Source organism: Bombyx mori, chromosome 10 (genome assembly GCF_030269925.1).
Source record: "Bombyx mori chromosome 10, ASM3026992v2".
NCBI lineage: Eukaryota > Metazoa > Arthropoda > Insecta > Lepidoptera > Bombycidae > Bombyx > Bombyx mori.
In genome coordinates, this window is record NC_085116.1 from 736,042 (window position 1) to 755,126 (window position 19,085).

Here is a 19,085-nt window from a genome sequence, read left to right on the forward strand (position 1 = left end):
AAGTTTCCATTGTGAATGTTCCACCCTTCAAACCGGGAGATATTACTGCTTCGCGATGGAAATTGGGTAAGTAGGAAACCAAATTGATGATTGAGCAATGAACGAACGCAAAACATTATTATCAACAAGAACGCCGCCCTACAACACCATGTATTGATGATATTGTTAAAAAACACGTAATTAAATTGCGAATGAGTAATTTAACTAGGACTATCTTGTTCACCTCTAGGTACGGTTACACGATTTCACAGATCGTCTTACCCCGACAAATGACAGCATAGAGTAAAGTGAAGGGCAACACAAATAAGGCTTAATCAAACGTTGCAGTACTGGCGATTGTCTGCCCACCCTTTGCGTTACGAGTTCGCATGACTTCTTGTACGTTTTACCATCCAAAATGAGACGATCCCCATAAAGAAACATATAAGTTATTTATTCGTAGTAGATAAAGATTAAAACCAATGTCCTGCAGTTGTAGTTATTGGATATATTTGATAATGGAAAAATAGAGTTCAGAGAAGATCTGCTTTAAAGTTTCGACTATCCCGCGCTCCCCTATCGCATACATTTCGGACTAGTGCAAATACATCCAGACATTCGAAGCTACTTGCGACTGAGTGATTTTTAACCGACTTCAAAAAAGGAGGAGGTTTTCATTTCGCCTATATGTTTTTTTATGTTTGTTATCTCATAACTTTTGACTGGGTGAATCGATTTTGATGATTTTTTTTTTATTGGAAAGCTGACGCTTTCCCTGTGGTCCCATTTATTTAGTCCAGTTCTGATAATGGTATCTATGAGAAAACCATATAAGTCTTAAATTTGCATTAAGTACGTGCGCGACAAATAGATGAATAACTCAATATCTTGCCAACAGACTTCGATGATTATTGTTTTTAGTGTATACTAATTTGATTTGGAATAATATTTTTCCATTTGAAGTCGGTTTTTGTTAAACCATGTCTATTTACAATATTTTACAATTATGTTGGACATTATTACTCTATGTTACGAACATAATTTCATCACGATATGTTCGAAAACAAAACACTTTCTTTCCACCTACTTTCTGCAGAGAATAAAGTGTCTAAGCTTGCGAACAGGAAGTATTCAGTTAATGTCCTAATTTATTTTTCGTGGTAGTCCATTCTATTTCAAAACATCCTGTTACGAGCGTCTCCTTCGTTTGACTTTTACGATGACTAATGAGATGAAAATAGATTCCGCGTTATCTTTATCTCTTGACAATTATCAATTTAATGACATTAAACGTCACTTTGGCAATGCCAATAAAAACATTTGAAGATACTATAAAATGATTTTTTCTAATGAAATACGTACTTAACAAATGTTCACGATTGACTTCCACGGTGAAGGAATAACATCGTGCAATAAAAACCAAACCCGCAAAATTATAATTTGCGTAATTACTGGTAGTAGGACCTCTAGTGAGTCCGCACGGGTAGGTACCACCGCCCACCTATTTCTGCCGTGAAGCAGTAATGCGTTTCGGTTTGAAGGGTAGGGCAGCCGTTGTAACTATACTTAAGACCTTAGAACTTATATCTCAAGGTGTGTGGCGCGTTTACGTTGTGGATGTCTATGGGCTCCAATAACCACTTAACACCAGGTGGGCTGTGAGCTCGTCCACACATCTAAGCAATAAAAAAAAACTGATTTCGGAATTGGAATTGAAATACATTTATTTCTGAGACATACATAAATTTATATACAAGTCTGTTCGTCACAGTCGCCTGCTAGGTATAATACATATATGGGCATTTTCGATAGCATACTCGTGTGTTTGTTTTTTTTTTCACTCAACTATGTTTAGGGTTTTATCGACAGCTAAATATTCAAACCCTATTTATTTAAGATAAAGTCACAACAACTGATTTATTAAAAACTAAAATAAGGGTCAAACAATCAGAACAAAAAAGAACAAAGTAACCTAGTAAAAGGGAAAAGAGGAATATGAAAATACAATATATCAAACATATTAACCCCATAATATAATTTGTAAAAACATCCGCTTTTGGCGCAGTTTACAAGTTATAGAAAAGACCTTGAAGCTATACGATCGCTTTGCCCTACATGTTGAAATTGCCAAGACAGTAACTTAAAGTTCATTTAAGATTCAAGGCATCAATTATAGGGTACATTTTTTTACCGGTACACTGTATTGTAAGCCCACAGACGCTTGAACCACCGTCCAGCATATTTCTAGCGCGAAGTAATTATTAGCTCCGATTTGAATAGTGAGACACTGGTTATTCTATTATATAAATTTAAAAGTAACCTTTTTTCTCAGGGCTGTAGTATCGGGATAAGGCAGTGAATAGCCAACTTCTCTAAAGTCGCTTTTCGTGGTGGCCGCAACTGACTACTCCTTGGAATCGGCTCATGCAAAAACCGGTCTCTGCCGACGCGTTGGACACGTCCTTACGGATCCGCCCGATTTACGAACACTGTTATTAGACACCTGTTTTTACGACCGACCGACTGCCTGAATTGGCCCTTCTTCATCAGACGTCCTCCCATTCTAAATAAATAAAATTCACACCTATCTTTCAAAAGTAAGCTACATGACAGCTACAGATGAGCGCCGGTGTAAGCTACACCGGCGCTCATCTGTGTATTACTTACTATAAATCGATTTGCCTGTTTAAATATTAGTGAAGTACACGCATTGCGATACCAGGTCTCTGATATTATCATATTTTACTTATATAACATCATATACTTGTACATATATATGTACCTACTACTACTACAGACTATAAATATCTATAAAAACAGTGTCAGCTTTACAGCATAATTATATAGTTACCGCAAGGCAACCGTGACTTGGGATCGCGTGACTCTATTGATTGTATTAAATAGTAATATGCACAGCGAATAATTGTCAATAACATTGATGTTTGTCTTGGTGAGATGACGGTAAAAATGTCCTATTTTTTTATTTATTAATCTGCTTTTATTGTTTATGGGTCACGGCTATTTTGTTCCGCTACTTTATTATTTATTACATTAGATATCCAGGGGAAATTTGTAAGATAGGTGTTTTGTGAACAGTTACGATTTCATTAGTAAGTTTAGGAAAAAAAACAACTAAGATTTACACCATACATTGTCTCCGTTTTTGTTTGTAATGTACTTTGAGCACCCATCATAATAGCTGTTTCTAAGTTAAGTTACATAAAGCCGCAAGTTGTTTCGTGGCCCGTGTCTCTATACAGGAGTCCCGTATGGTTTAGTGTTCAATACAGCGATTTCTTGATGGCTGGGTAATAGCGGCTTTCGATACTACACACTGTAACAATATATTTTACGAACTAAAACACCCTATATAGTCATTTCGAAGGGCGTACACTTATAATAGAAGAGTTTGTAATAAAATACAGCTCTGACCTTTCCAGTGAGATCGATGTGCATAGTAGCGAGGGCATGATGCTATTTACGTAGAACCGGTCCGGTCCGCATTATGCATCCGTCTCAAGGCCATGGCAAGTTTTATGAATACGATAATACCATAATTAAAAACGCATAGTATACTTATTAGCTCACACCGGTTAACTCTTAACCGGAGCCCATAGACAACTACAACATAAATGCCGCCACTCATCTCGAGACATGAGTTGTAAAGTCTCAGTTTTAACAGTACAACAGCTGCCCTACCCTTCAAAGCATTACTACTTGTCGGCAGAAATGGGCGGGATGGTGGTACCTACCCGTGCGGACTCATAAGACGTTCTACCACCAGTAAATGTAGGTACACATGCTACATTTCTTAGCCAGCCTGTCTTTAACAACAGTTAATTATGTTATGACTACACTGGTAGCACTGAATTTGTTTGCGTCAAGGTATTCGAAATTATAAGCTCAATACTGGTATAGCTATCTAAACGAAATTGCTTTCCAAAGGAATCTGCAGAAAACGATCCATTTAAGATACTTTAAGATCACACCACAATTTAAGATACTTATGGAATATATCATAATATTTATAACCCAAAAATCTGGTGGATGTACATTTTCAAAAGGTCGAGTACGAAATGCCGTCGACATGCGGGACGCGTGTGTTTTTGTTATCAGATGTTCTAAATTTTCGCGAAGCAGCCACGTCAATATAACCGATGAAATGGATGTAGATTTAAATTTGATATGGCAGGCGGATTGAATTTGTCACTTCTTTGCTCTGTAGGCTTTTTTGATTATGTTTTTTTTTAATAGAGTAAAAGTAAAACTATTTGCAAACCTTATCAAATGTTTTACTTATTCAATACACACTCATAAAGAATTTTCCACTAACTTCTATTAAGTAATGACGTGGATTTAACGTGCGGATTTACGAGTTATTTTTACTGCTTTTTGTTTGCTTTTCTACTGAGATTAAATAAATGTAAATGAAGCTCTCTTGGCCCTTCATTAATTACATTTAAATTTCCCGCGCATTAGCTTCCACCACTATCATAATAATATTATCTGTGGTGGAAGCTATGTTCATTCCATAATTGGATTTGCTCTCTGGCTTCGGACATTCAAAAATATAACGTGCTTTCTTAATAGATTAAAAAAAACTTGCAGACTTAAAAAAGGGTGAAGCAATATCTTTCAATGTTGTTTCTCTTTGCAGGTTCGAAAATAATTATAATAATTGTAAGTGTAGAAATAAGTTAATAAAATAATAATAATAAAAAAACTCTTTGCAGAGCAACAACTTGGTTCTTTGTTTCATTACAAAACACATTACAAAACAACATTGATTAAAGCTTTTAGAAACAATGGATAAGTTGAAGTTTGAATTTATTGTGAAACCAGGTGAAGATCCAAAAACAAATGTTATTTGTATAACCTCAATAACAGATACCGAAAAAAATGTGTTCTTAATGCCGGAAAAATTACAACCGGTGAAACTACACGATGCGGTAATAAAAACCCAAACTTTTCAAAAAGTAAAAGCTACGTTGCAAAGAAGACACGAAAAAAGGCAAGTATGGATTTCAGCAACAGCAGAATTACGTGACACTTACATGGACCAAGACGGAAATATGCAGTTCCAAGGATATTTACTGGAGGAGATTACATCAAAAACACAACAACAGATTTTTACTAATGAAACTTCGACGGAAACTCTTACAAGAATCCTGGAAAACTTTGCTGAATTGAAGAAGGAATCTAAACAGTTTAATTTAAAACAAATATCTGAAATGTTTGTAATAGAAAAATTCACAAAAAAAACCTCAAGTGTAACACAGTGGATGATCATCTTTGAAGCTGAATGTACTCGTATAGGTATAGATGTAGATATTCAAAAGATTCAAGTGCTTAGGCTATTTCTGGATGATTCTTGTCAAGATTGGTATAATTCTATGCTTATAAAATATACAATTAATTCAGAATGGGGTATTTGAAAAAAAAGCTTTTGTGAAACATATGTGAACAAAGGCTGGACACCAATAAGGTATGCTATTTTGTTCAAATATAGGCAGGGCTCATTATTGGAATATGCTCTCAAGAAAGAGAGGCTTTTATTAGAGGTTAACAAATTAATAGATAGACCTACCTTGATTGATTTAATTGTAACAGGGCTGCCTAATTTTATAGCGGATGAAATTGATAGAAATAAATTAAGAGAGACTGAAGATTTATTTAGTATTATTCGGGGCTTGGAACACTTAATGAATAAAAGGACTGTGGAAAAAAAGGGAATAGATTCGGATTATAAAATAAAAGAAAAAAATTTCAGAGCCCGACCATGCAAAATCTGTGAAAAAGAAAAGAAGGGAATTAGGTATCATTCAGAATCTGTATGTTGGTTCAAAAATAGAGATAATGATTGCTCTAAAAAAGAGTCAATTAGGAATGTTAATAATTCTGAATTAGAAATAAGTTTAAATGAAATAGATCCAAAAAACTAATTATTCCACCATTAATCAAAGTTAAGCTTATAATAAATGATTCCTTAGAAATATTAGGTGTTTATGATTCAGGATCAAATGTAAGTTTAATTAATTCAAGACTATTATCCTTAAAAAAAAAAAACAATAATATCAATAATCAAGCAAATTTAAAAACGATTAATGGTGTAAAAAAGTCAACAGGAATAGTAACATTAAAGATAAAGATTTTTGAAATAGAAAAAAATATGAATGTGTTTGTAATTGATGATCAAAACTTTGATTATGATTTTCTGATTGGATTAGATTGTATAAAATCTTTTCAACTTATTCAAAATGAAAACTTGAAAATCACACAAAATCTAAACAAAAGAGAAAAAAAACAAAATAATGAAAATATTCCTGGCTTCACAGGTAACAAAATTGAAAACAAACAATATTTAATTGATGAAGGTAATGATAGAGACTTAACAGTGAAAAATATTTTTAATATGACTGATAAGTGTAAAATAAACTTCAATGAGCACATAGAGGTTACAAACTTCAAAATTTCAGTAAATCACTTAGACGCTCAGCAACAATCAAAAATAGATGAATTAATAAGCAAATATAAATCACTATTTGCAAAAGATAGGTATGATGTAGGTTCAGTGAAAGGCTATGAAGCACATATAGATTTACTAGTAGATACATATTGTAGCAAAAGACCATATAGGTGTAATTTTGAAGATAAAAAAGAAATAGAACAACAAGTTTCAAAATTATTACAAAGAAATTTAATTGAAGAATCGTATAGTCCTTTTGCAGCCCCTGTAACATTAGCCTATAAAAAAGAGGAAGGTAGAAAATCTAGACTATGCATAGATTTTCGTGATTTAAATAAAATAGTGGTTCCTCAGTCGCAACCATTTCCACTGATGGAAGATTTAATGTTAAAAACAAGAAATTGTAAATTTTTCTCCACACTAGACATAAATTCCGCATTCTGGTCTATACCTTTGAAAGTAGAAGATAGGAAGAAAACAGCATTTGTTACTCAAGAAAATCATTTCCAATGGACTTGTTTGCCATTTGGCTTAAAAACCTCACCGGCAATTTTTCAAAGAATACTTACGAGCATTATTAGGAAACACAAATTGTCAAATTTTACAGTAAATTTCATTGATGACATTTTAGTATTTTCCCAGACATTCACTGAACACATACAACATTTATCTCTATTATTGGAAGCAATATCAAAAGAAGGCTTTAGATTAAAATTCTCTAAATGCGTTTTTGCACAGGACTCCGTGAAATACTTAGGCCATATAATTAAAAATAATACAGTTACTCCACTAAAAGATAATGTTATAGCTATAAAAAAATTCCCTGTTCCAAAAACAAAGAAGAATATTCGACAATTTTTAGGTAAAATAAATTTCTATGGGAAATATATACCAAATATATCAATCATATTGGATCCTTTACACAATTTGTTAAGAAAAGATCAAAAATTCATTTGGACAGAAAAATGTCAAGAATCTTTTGATAAAATAAAAAGAATGCTTTGCTTAAAACCTATTTTGGAAATATTTGATCCCGATTTACCTATACATATTTATACAGATGCCAGTATTCAGGGTGTAGGGGCTATTTTGAAACAACCCCAAGTGAATGGAGTAGAAAAGCCATGTGCATATTTTTCAAGGAAATTAAATGATAGTCAAAAACGAAAAAAAGCCATTTATCTGGAATGCTTAGCCATAAAAGAAGCAATAAAGTATTGGCAGCATTGGCTCATAGGGAAAAAATTTAAAGTATTTTCAGACCATAAGCCTCTAGAAAAACTAAATATTAAGGCGAGAACAGATGAAGAACTAGGGGACCTAACATATTACTTATCACAATTTAATTTTGAAGTGATATATTCACCGGGAAAGTATAACTCAGAAGCAGACAGTTTAAGTAGAAACCCTGTATTGGAATCACATGTCAATCAGGAAGAAGTTTTAAAAATTGTAAATTTTATTAAATTAAAAGACATACAAAACGATCAAGAAAAAAACGAAGAAATAAAACTATATAAAAATAAACTAATATTAAAAGACAACATTTACTTTAAAATAATAAGAAACAAAGAAAAAATTATACTCACTGAGGAATTTAGTAAAAAACTAATAAAAAATATTCATTATACATACTGCCATATAGGAATAAGACAAACCGAAAATATAATCAAACCATTCTATGCAGCAACGAATTTAACAAGTAATATTAAAAAAATCTGTGATACCTGTGAAATATGCATAAAAAATAAATCTAGAACTAAATTTAAATATGGATTGATGTCTCATTTAGGTCCAGCAACTTACCCTTTTGAAATTGTCTCGGTAGATACCATTGGTGGATTTGGTGGCTCTCGCTCTACAAAAACATATCTACATCTTCTGGTAGACCACTTCACCAGGTATGCCTACATATTGACGTCAAAAACTCAAAATGCAGATGATTTTATAAAGCTTATAAAGAAAGTTGTTCCTGAAAATAAAATTGGAATGATCCTATCCGATCAATACCCAGGAATAAATTCGAAAGAATTCAAAACTTTTTTGGAAAAAGAGAACATACCTATTATATTCACTGCTGTAAATGCACCTTTTTCAAATGGAATTAATGAACGCTTAAATCAAACATTAGTTAACAAAATAAGATGTAGAATTAATGAAAAAAATGGTAAAATAGCATGGACAACTATCGCTCATGAATGTACTCAAAAATATAATGAAACTGAACACACTGTGACAGGATTTTCACCAACATATTTAATGGAAGGAAAAGTTATTAATATCTTGCCAGATGAATTGAAAGAACATAAAACACAAAATGATTTATTACAAGATAGAAAAATTGCTGTCGAAAGAACTATAAAATCACACAATTATAATAAACAACAATTCGACAAAAAAAAACTATATATCCAATTAAAAGTAGGAGATTCTGTATATGTGGAAAATGGTAACCGACTAAATAGAAAAAAGTTAGAAGAATTAAAAATTGGACCTTATAAAATTTTAGAGAATGTTCGAAACCAATCCGTTAGTTTTTGAATTCTTACCACGGCAACACGGGTCGCGATTTGACGGTGCCGTCGCGATTTGACATCTGTCACTTTGTCTTGCTTCTCGAACGGGACGGTACCTGTACATTGACGGTCTACGCTAAAGTTGTGTATCATCGCTAATCCTTATCCATTCCTGCCCTATACCCTTCTCCCTAAGTGATACGGCGTGAGAAGACGAAGGCATCGGTTCCGGTGAGTGATTGCATGATATTTTGTTAAAATAGTACATCCGGCGCCGCGAATCGCGGCACATGTTCGACGCGCACCTCGTGCTGGTTTCCGTAGCCCTAGGCTGCCACGAGGTCGCTGGGTTCGAATCGAACAATTTCTGGTAGCAGAGCGTGGTTAGATTTCTGAAATCTATAGTAATTACCACGAATGTAAAATTTTTTACGTCTAACCTCACTTAATTTTGTTACTAGTCAGCAGAAGTAGTGTAGGCATAGGGTTCGGTTCTGTTTAAACTATCATTCTGCTGACCTAGGTCAGGTCGTTTAGTGTGTTTCTATCCACCTGGTTAAGAAAATTAGTGAGTAGTAATAGTTAGTAATAGTAAGACTGATTTATTAGCTTCCACTGCGCATAGCTGACTAATTGTACGTGAGTTGGACAGCTGTGCTGGCTGAGTTTATGACCTAGCACACAGCTGCTACAGTGGTCAGCTATTTTCATACTATTACTACAGATTTATGTTAATTCTGCTCATCATAGCAGTAGATTACCACATCTATTTAAGCATAGTTGTGTGTAACAATCTGAATGTTATTACAGTTGGGGTTTATAATTTATTATTAATTTGTGTATGATTGTAGCTCACTTCCTACTTATATTTTAGTATAATTGAGCTGCAACACATTTGTAATTGAATATAACTGGATTACTTGTTGAACTTGTAGTAGTAGATTGCTGGTTGGGCCCTGTTTGGAGACTAGCTTAGTTATAGTCCAGAGGCCAACGGTGTATGAGTGTCATTTCAAAACTTATACCAGCAATTTACTATTATATATATTTTTTGTTATTTGTTTTAATTTGTTCTAAATTTAAATTACTTGTTTGAATTTGTGGTAGTGGACTGCTGACTGTGGGCCCTGCTTGGTGACTGGCTTTGGTATAGTCCTGAGGCCATCAGTGTTTGAAAATTAATTCACAAATTTTTATCAGCAATTTGCTATCATATAATTAATTTTTAATTTTAATTTTGTTATTTGACTTACCCGTTGAACGGTGTGAATACTTTGTGATAGTAAATTGTTGATTGGGTCCTGCTTGGTGACTAGCTTCTAGTTATAGTCTAGAGGCCAGGTGCGCTTGAGTTTAGTTGCAACTCAAAACCTGGTATCAGCAATTTTCTATCTTATAACTTTAAATTTTAAGTTTGTTCTTATTTGTTGAGGTGTCCTTGGTACAGTGGTGAGGTCTAGGTTACCTAAATACTTAGGAGTAGGAATATTTTGGTGGGCTCACTCGTACACTCCTTTAAATAATTCCTTTGATTTTTTTTTCAATTTTTATTTTGAATTTTTTTTTGTTTTTTTTTTTATTTTTTTGAATTTTTTTTTGAATTTTTTTTTGAATTTTTTTTTGATTTTTTTTTGTTCTGGTTGTAAACTGCAAGTAACATGTCGGTGTCCTACATTCGCGGGAAGGTGACTAGTGAGCTCCGATGGTTCGCATCAGCTCATGCTTTGGTTGACAGAACAGATAGGGATGCGGCATTGCTCGATAGGGCGTCTCAGGTGCACGAACGGTTGGAGGTAGTGTACGATCGGTTGTCTGACCTCGTTGCTTTGGGGTCCGAAGTGGAGAAGGAGGTGATCCATGCCATCGGTCTTGACGTGGACCAGTGTCAGGAGTACGCTGATGCCATTCTGCAACGGGTGGCCGATATTAAGAAGCAGTCGTCATCCGGTGGTAATGGAGGTTCGGGAACTTCGTCAGGCGTCATATCACGCCTCCCCTCCATCGACCTGCCGATCTTCCACGGTGATCTGAACGAGTGGGTCGGCTTTATAAATTTGTTTGACAGCCTGGTCCATGGTCGGTCGGACTTGACTGCCTCTTATAAGATGGCTCAGCTTCGGGGTGCTCTGCGAGGTGAACCTGGTGAATTGGTGGCACACTTGCCTATCACCAACGACAATTATGCGGTCGCACGCCAGATCCTGTTCGACCGATATCAAAATCAACGACGGTTGGTAGACACTCAGCTGGCCAGGCTGTTTGCGATACCCAAACTTTCTCGGGCTTCCGATATCAGAGCCGAGGTACTGAATCCAGTTACGGTGGCCACTAAGGCCTTGGGAAATTTGGGTCTACCAGTAGACCAATGGTCATATCTGCTCTTTTATATTGTTGCAGGTAGGCTGCCGGTTGAGGTGCTCACTCGATTCGAGCAGCAGGACAACGCAGGTAGGGACGAACTGCCTACCCTGGCCAGTCTGCTGGCATTTTTAGAAGCTGAAAGTCGCCGACACGAGATTATGCCACCGCCCTCCTCCTCTGGGTCGCGTGTGCCGGTTTCCGGCCACGCCGTTTCGGTTGCTCAGAGGGGAGGGGGAGGGGATAAGAGGGGGCCGTCTCAACGACTGACTGCGCTCATGGCAGCGGTGGGAGGCCCACGGTGTGCCTTCTGTCATGAGAGCGGGCACGACGTAGCCGCCTGTCCGAGGTTCCGGTCGACGCGCATCAGGGGTAGACGCAACATCGTTGCCCAGCGGCGATGGTGCTTTTTTTGTTTTGGGCCGCACACGGCGAGCGTCTGTCCACAGCCACAATTGTGCCCTAATTGCGACGGTCGGCACCATGCCCTCCTGTGTCTGGAGTCTGCCGCCACTCCGAGGTCATCCGGACGCAGTCATCCAGCCTCGCCGACCGGTGAGCGCACCGGTCGTAGCCCTCGCCAATTCGGCGGCGTGGACCCTCGGAAAGAGGCTTCGCAGGGAGGCGCCGGGTTAGGTACTGCGGGCGGGTGCCAGCGGATGCCCATTAGCTACGCCGGGGTGGCCACGTTGTCCCCCCGTGCGGGGCCGTGTTCGCCTGCTGGATCGAGTAGCCCTGCTCACTCGTCTCCCCCTCCCTCAGAAGTACGGTTTTCTCCTCCGCTGAGGGAGCGGCCGACGCTGGAGCGACTCCCTCCAGTGTTTGGACCGTTTGGCCATCGTACGCGGAGGTATATGAGGCGGGACGGGAAACGAGGGCCTTATGTGGGAGCGTGGGATCCGCTGGCACGCTACGACCTTCCGTCGCGCGCCGACCGGGATAGCGGGGACCCGGGCCCCCGCTAGGAAATTGCCGCTCACTGCAGTGTTGCCCCAGCCCCAGAAGCTGTTTTACTTCCTACCGCTTCTGTTCGGGTGTTGGATTCGGATGGCAACACTGTGTTTGCTCGAGCTCTGTTGGATTCCGGCGCACAGGGCACTATTATGTCGAGCAACCTTGCAGTACGGTTGGGCAATCCTATTTACAAGTCTTCTTATTCTATTCGTGGAGTGGGCAATGTTAGAATTTCGGACGTGATCGGTCACACTTCATTTATTTTCTCATCGAATCCCAACCCTCGCTTACAGTTTAGAGTCTCAGCTTTGGTGATGCCTGAGGTGATAGGTCGTCACCCTCCGGTGAAGGTAAACAGTTACATACGGTCATTGACTTCAGACTTACGGCTAGCGGACCCCAAGTTTGACACCCCGGGGCCAGTAGACGTACTACTTGGGGCGGATGTACTAGGGAAGCTGCTCCTGACTGGGAAGCGCGTTCTTCATGCGGAGGGTTTGGTTGCAATGGACACAAAATTAGGGCATGTATTGTTGGGTCCTGCGTTCCGGCCGGTCGCTGCGAGGAAATCGGACAATTTTCTGGTCGGGTCTACGCTTTCGGAAGTAGTCCAACGGTTTTGGGAACTAGAAGAACCTCCTACAGCTTATCGAGTTAACCCGGATGAGGAGGAATGTGAGCTGTTTTACCAGAATAATACGGGTCGTCTCTATTCGGGCCGGTTCTTGTTAAGACTTCCTTTTCGGGCGAATCGCCCACTGCTAGGCAGTTCGAGGAAGGCAGCAGAGACCAGACTTTTGTCAATGGAGAGACGCATGAGGCGCGACGCGGTGTTCCGGCAGAAATATGTAGAGTTTATGCGGGAGTATGAATCTTTAGGTCACATGTCGGTTTCCAAGGTAGATTGGAGTGCTACGGAGCACTGTTTCCTGCCTCATCATGCGGTTTTGAAAACTCCTAACGGTAAAATTAGGGTCGTGTTTGACGGTTCGGTCACGACCTCCTCCGGCGTCTCCTTAAATCAGTGTCTCCATTCGGGTCCAAAGCTGAACCGGGACATTTCAGACATACTGACGAGCTTCCGCAGGCACCAGATCGTTTTCGTGGCAGACATCCGTATGATGTTCAGGCAAACGGTGATTCATCCGGAGGATAGGCGGTATCAACTCATTCTCTGGCGTGAAAGCTCAGATGAGCCCATAAAAATTTATGAACTGAACACGAACACTTACGGGTTGCGGTCGAGTCCATATTTAGCGGTTCGTTCTTTGCGGGAGTTGGCAGTGAGGGAACGGTTGCACTACCCTCGTGCTGCGGACATTTTGGAACGGGACCTATATGTCGATGACGTATGTACGGGCGCCGACAGTGTCGAAGAGGCCTTATCACGCAAGGATGAACTGATCCGCCTTTTGAGCAGGGGCGGGTACGAGTTGAGAAAATGGCTGTCTAACTGTCCTGAGTTGTTGACTGGTTTGCCAACGGAGTATCAACAGGATCCCCATCTTTTCGAGAATGTCGATAACCCTAACATGCTGTCGGTCCTAGGGATTCAATATCGTCCGATTCAAGACGAATTTACCTATCGGGTGGAGTTGGAAAATCCAAAGGTATGGTCTAAGCGAACGGTGCTTTCCACAATTGCTCGAACCTTCGATCCAAACGGTTGGATCGCTCCTGTCACTTTTCTCTTAAAGTGCTTCATGCAGCGACTGTGGTCTGCTAACCTGTCATGGGACGAGGGGATTGCTGGTGACCTATTGAAGGATTGGTTGAACTTTTTCTCGTCTCTTCCTGATATTAACCACGTGTCAATACCTCGGAAGCTGGTTCCTGCGGGCAAATACAAGGCGTCTCTCCACGGGTTTTCGGATGCCTCGGAACGCGGATTCGCAGCTGCGGTATACTTGCGAACGGTTTCTTCAACTGGAAGGGTTGATATACGGTTGGTGTTAGCTAAGAGTAAGGTCGCTCCGCTTCGGACACGCATGACGATTCCGAAGCTCGAGTTGTCTGGTGCCGCTCTGTTGACTAGGTTGTTAAACCATACAGCTACTAGTTTACGGTCGGTTATTGATTTAGAAAACACTGTCTATGCTTGGACAGACAGCCAGATAGTGTTGTGCTGGTTGAAGGCTTCGGTTCATACACTTGAAGTTTTCGTGGCCAACCGTGTCTCCCAGATTCAAGGTTCTGAGGTCCCTCTAACATGGAGACACGTGCCTGGTGAGCTCAATCCGGCGGACTGCGCTTCTCGGGGATGCTTAGCATCGGAAATAGTTGATCATCAGTTATGGTGGGGTCCCCAGTGGCTCACCAAGAAAGCTTCTCAGTGGCCTCCCTCTCGCATAGAAGTTCCTCCAGGTCTCGTGGCTGCACCGGCGCAGTTCGAGGATCGAGGAGTGATTCAGGGGTTGGATTTGGATCTGCTCATCAACCGTTATAGCTCCTTGGACAAGCTGGTTAAGGTTACCGCCTGGATTTTGAGGTTTATTCGGAATTGTCGTTTGTCGGTGTCTCAACGCAATATGACACCTGTTGTGTGTCCCATCGAGCGGAAGAAGGCGCTGCTGAAATTAATTGAAGTTGTGCAAGCCACCAGCTTTCATTCAGAATTGAAGGCGCTAAGGACTAAGCGCCCTAAGCTTCGTGGAGCTATCGCTCGTCTTAGCCCCTTTGTAGACGGCCAGGGGCTGATTCGAGTGGGAGGTAGATTAAGTAACTCCAATTTACCTTATTCGGCGCGCCATCCTCTTTTACTTCCCAAGAAGAGCCAGTTAGTTGACCTGTTGGTGATGGATCGCCACATCGCAAATTCGCATTCCGGTTGCAATGCGTTGTTGGCATCCCTCCAGAGGGAATTTTGGATTCTGTCAGGGCGTCGTACGGTTCGGAGCGTCCTTTTCCGGTGTTTACCCTGTTATCGGCTTAAGGCGTCTACGATGCAGCCTCAGATGGGAGATCTGCCCCCAGACAGAGTGAAGAAGATCAGGCCGTTTTCTGGAGTTGGTACGGACTTCGCTGGGCCCTTCATGATCAAGGCTTCACGTTTGCGGAATGTTAGGTTAATTAAGGCTTATCTGTGCGTCTTTGTCTGTCTTTCAACCAAAGCTGTACATCTTGAAGTTGTTGCCGACCTTACAACTGAAGCCTTTATTGCGAGCTTGGATAGATTTGTGTCCCGTCGAGGTTTACCCGAATTGATACGCTCCGATAACGGAACGAATTTTGTAGGTGCGGACCGTTACTTGCGGGATGTAGTAAATTTCTTGAACAATAACCAGGTGGATATTGAAACGGCCCTCTCTCGTCGCGGTATTCGGTGGACCTTCAGTCCTCCAGGATGCCCCCACTGGGGTGGAATTTTCGAGGCAGTAGTAAAATCGGCTAAGACTCACTTGATGCGCGTGATAGGGCAAACCTCGCTCACCTTTGAGGAGTTAACTACGGTATTTTGTAAAATTGAAGCGGTACTTAATTCACGGCCGTTGTGCCCGCTCAGTTCAGACCCGAATGACTTGGAGTCGTTAACTCCAGGCCATTTCTTGATAGGACAGCCACTCAATGCGTTGCCGGAGTATCCCCTCTCGGATATCAAGCCTGGACGGTTGAGGCGATACCAGATGTTGCAGCAGATGTCCCAAGATTTTTGGAAACGTTGGTCCCTTGAGTATTTACATCTGCTCCAGCAGCGCTTTAAGTGGACGGATAGAACCAGTCCCCCTCACGTCGGTGACCTTGTGTTGGTTAAGGATGCTAACCTGCCGCCACTGCGTTGGCGTAGGGGGCGCATTGTTAATCTGTTTCCCGGTAAGGATGGGACCCCTCGGTCTGCAGAGGTTCTGGTCGGGGACTCGGTTCTCAAACGAGCGGTCACAACGTTGTCCCGGCTGCCAGTTGATTAGGGACAGGTAGGGGACCTGTCCGGGCGGGTGACTGTTCGAAACCAATCCGTTAGTTTTTGAATTCTTACCACGGCAACACGGGTCGCGATTTGACGGTGCCGTCGCGATTTGACATCTGTCACTTTGTCTTGCTTCTCGAACGGGACGGTACCTGTACATTGACGGTCTACGCTAAAGTTGTGTATCATCGCTAATCCTTATCCATTCCTGCCCTATACCCTTCTCCCTAAGTGATACGGCGTGAGAAGACGAAGGCATCGGTTCCGGTGAGTGATTGCATGATATTTTGTTAAAATAGTACATCCGGCGCCGCGAATCGCGGCACATGTTCGACGCGCACCTCGTGCTGGTTTCCGTAGCCCTAGGCTGCCACGAGGTCGCTGGGTTCGAATCGAACAGAGAAAATATCAAACTCAATCTATAAGATAAACACAGGCTACAAAAAATTAGAATCAAACTTATTTCATATTACCAAACTTATACCAGTACCTGTAGAATTTTGAAAAGCTAGAGGGGGAGATGTAAATGAAGCTCTCTTGGCCCTTCATTAATTACATTTAAATTTCCCGCGCATTAGCTTCCACCACTATCATAATAATATTATCTGTGGTGGAAGCTATGTTCATTCCATAATTGGATTTGCTCTCTGGCTTCGGACATTCAAAAATATAACGTGCTTTCTTAATAGATTAAAAAAAACTTGCAGACTTAAAAAAGGGTGAAGCAATATCTTTCAATGTTGTTTCTCTTTGCAGGTTCGAAAATAATTATAATAATTGTAAGTGTAGAAATAAGTTAATAAAATAATAATAATAAAAAAACTCTTTGCAGAGCAACAACTTGGTTCTTTGTTTCATTACAAAACACATTACATAAATATATCAGTGGCAAAAGAATAAGTGATAAAATACTTCCCTGAATATGAACAGGGTGTCGTTATTGCGATTTTCTTTTTAAGACGTAATTTATGTTAATTTAAGATACTAACAATAATATTTGCAGATTTGTTCATTTATCCAAATGAGTTGAAATGTTGTAAGCACCGTTGTAATTGTTCGTACTTAAAGCAATATTCTGGTCTAGAAATAAAAAGAAATCATTACACGGATTTTTCAAAATTCAAACCTATTCTGGCTGAGCCCGTGCTCGCCCACCTGTCCTTGTAAAACTGGAAAGACCTCAGGGCCACCAGTAAACTCTCAATCATAAAAAAAAGTAGAATTATTTTCAGAGATATAGTGGATTTCGTGACGCAGCATCTGAGTCGACCGACTGGAGCGAATCACACAATACACTTATTAGATTAAAGATTGAAGAGAAGAGAAATTAAAGATTGATAATGAAATTTACTTCTATATTTACCTTTACTCTGTATACCTTTATACGGAAACTTTTAAATAAGTATTAAATATTATTATCAGATTTCTTCTACTGGAATTGTTACTCCAACTTCCTACGGTAGCTAAGTTGCTATTAACGTCTCGCGCGGTGTATTCACTAGTATTAAATAGTTTAGAATAGGTATTTATCTAAAGCAGTAAAAAGATAAACATTTCTTAGTATACATTATGCAATAAGCGTCGTAGGTACATGATGAATAAAATAGTTAAACTCGGGAGTGTAGGTGGTGTGATTTGCACTTCTTTAACGTTCGGCCCATATAACTGATTCAAATTGATTCACTCACTGGCGCCGCTGAACTATTTTGTGTACACTTACGTACAAAAGATTATCAGAATTATTTCACTTTTCCTGCCGATATAAATCAATCCACTTTTTTTTTCCTACCTATGCTGATAGCTTTGAGAGGCTATTTCAGCTTCATCCTAACATGTAGGTGTGCTCACAGGGCTCAAACCGGAGTGTTGCTAATACTGGCCCTAGCAAGAGCAGTACTTCGCAGAATCTACCACCGGATCGGAAACGTGACCCACAAGAAGATACGGCGAGAAACTCAGTGGGCTGTGTCTACGGGTTAACCAATCCACAAGATAACAATAACGTTGCTGCGAATATGGGGGCGCATTGTTAGCCTTCTTAGTGGTAGACCACATAGATCTGCCATCTTCCGCTGAAAGAGATGACCTCCAAAGATCCTTAGAATGGCTAGACGTAATATTTTAAGATTTCTTACACCGACATGACAGTCCGATGTGGCTCGATTTAAATTTTGAATTAAAAATAAAACACTTGTTTTTTTTAAGCATTCTTAATGTAAGATGTTGTTAACAACTTCTTAGTCTGTGTAGCGAAACCTGTTTTTTTTAATATATGCTTTACAACTGTTTTAGTGATGGACCTTTAAGTATTTCAAACAACTATTCAACTTCCAATCTAGTTGCACGAGTTTCGGCTATGCGCTGTCATTGTCTGTATAATTTTATAATCGTAGAGATGATCTCGTGTTTCCTTGATAGGGTTTTTTTGTGATCTTTGAAAAACTCGTTTGTAAAAACCGGGATTTTGTTGAAAGTTTCTATTTTTTAAATGTGAATGAACTAATGTTGGGGCTACTTAATTTATTATTTTTTTGTTTATTTTTTTAAGGCGACTTTAATGTTTCGAGCTTTCGAAGACGGTTTTAATTCCGCATGGGCTCGCTCTTTTTCCACTCCGTCCAGCCTATAACAACTATACAGTCCGGTTAAAACATTTGAAGAGCCAATAAAATTGAGACTAGTTAAACCTCTTTTGCGTCAACTCAAAATCCGTCAACAACACAATAATATTCCGATTTATTAATTTATCTATGTATCTAGATTAACATAAAAGACTTGTGCGAATATTTAACGGTAACTACCGTCAGCAAAACCGGTGCGTAACCGGTTTCACTTCGCGATCTATATATGGAAACCGATCGTTTGGTATATTACCGGTTTTCGTTGTCACCAGTAATTTCACAAAGGG

General features: G+C 39.7%; 2 protein-coding genes and 1 long non-coding RNA gene across 6 annotated transcripts in view; 1 reads left to right on the forward strand and 2 right to left on the reverse strand.

The window, feature by feature from the left end:
- LOC101737076 (ankyrin repeat domain-containing protein 29) overlaps positions 1–19,085 on the reverse strand; it is a 54,083-nt gene that overhangs the window by 33,626 nt on the left and 1,372 nt on the right. The gene's annotated exons all lie outside the window — the stretch shown is intronic.
- LOC119629019 (uncharacterized) lies at positions 1,678–17,259 on the reverse strand. Its single transcript, XR_009973951.1, has 2 exons — positions 17,167–17,259; positions 1,678–3,313 (listed from the first exon to the last, which is right to left on the reverse strand). It is a non-coding gene; the product is annotated as an uncharacterized LOC119629019 (long non-coding RNA).
- Positions 9,045–18,468, forward strand: LOC110385919 (uncharacterized). 3 transcript variants are annotated; one of them, XM_062670370.1, is made up of 2 exons: positions 9,045–9,192; positions 11,359–17,017. In XM_062670370.1, the coding sequence occupies exon 2, from the start codon at positions 12,423–12,425 to the stop codon at positions 16,176–16,178; it is 3,756 nt and encodes a 1,251-aa protein (XP_062526354.1). In that variant the 5' UTR covers positions 9,045–9,192; positions 11,359–12,422; the 3' UTR covers positions 16,179–17,017. The 3 variants fall into 3 exon arrangements, 1 of the variants encoding a protein (XP_062526354.1); XR_009973949.1 differs by lacking the exon at positions 9,045–9,192 and adding an exon at positions 18,028–18,468 and having other exon boundaries at positions 9,904–16,444; XR_009973948.1 differs by lacking the exon at positions 9,045–9,192 and having other exon boundaries at positions 9,904–16,444; positions 16,934–17,017.

Excerpts from the sequence above, each read along its gene's own strand:
- LOC110385919 (XM_062670370.1), top strand. The coding sequence starts at position 12,423 with ATGTCGAGCAACCTTGCAGTACGGTTGGGCAATCCTATTTACAAGTCT.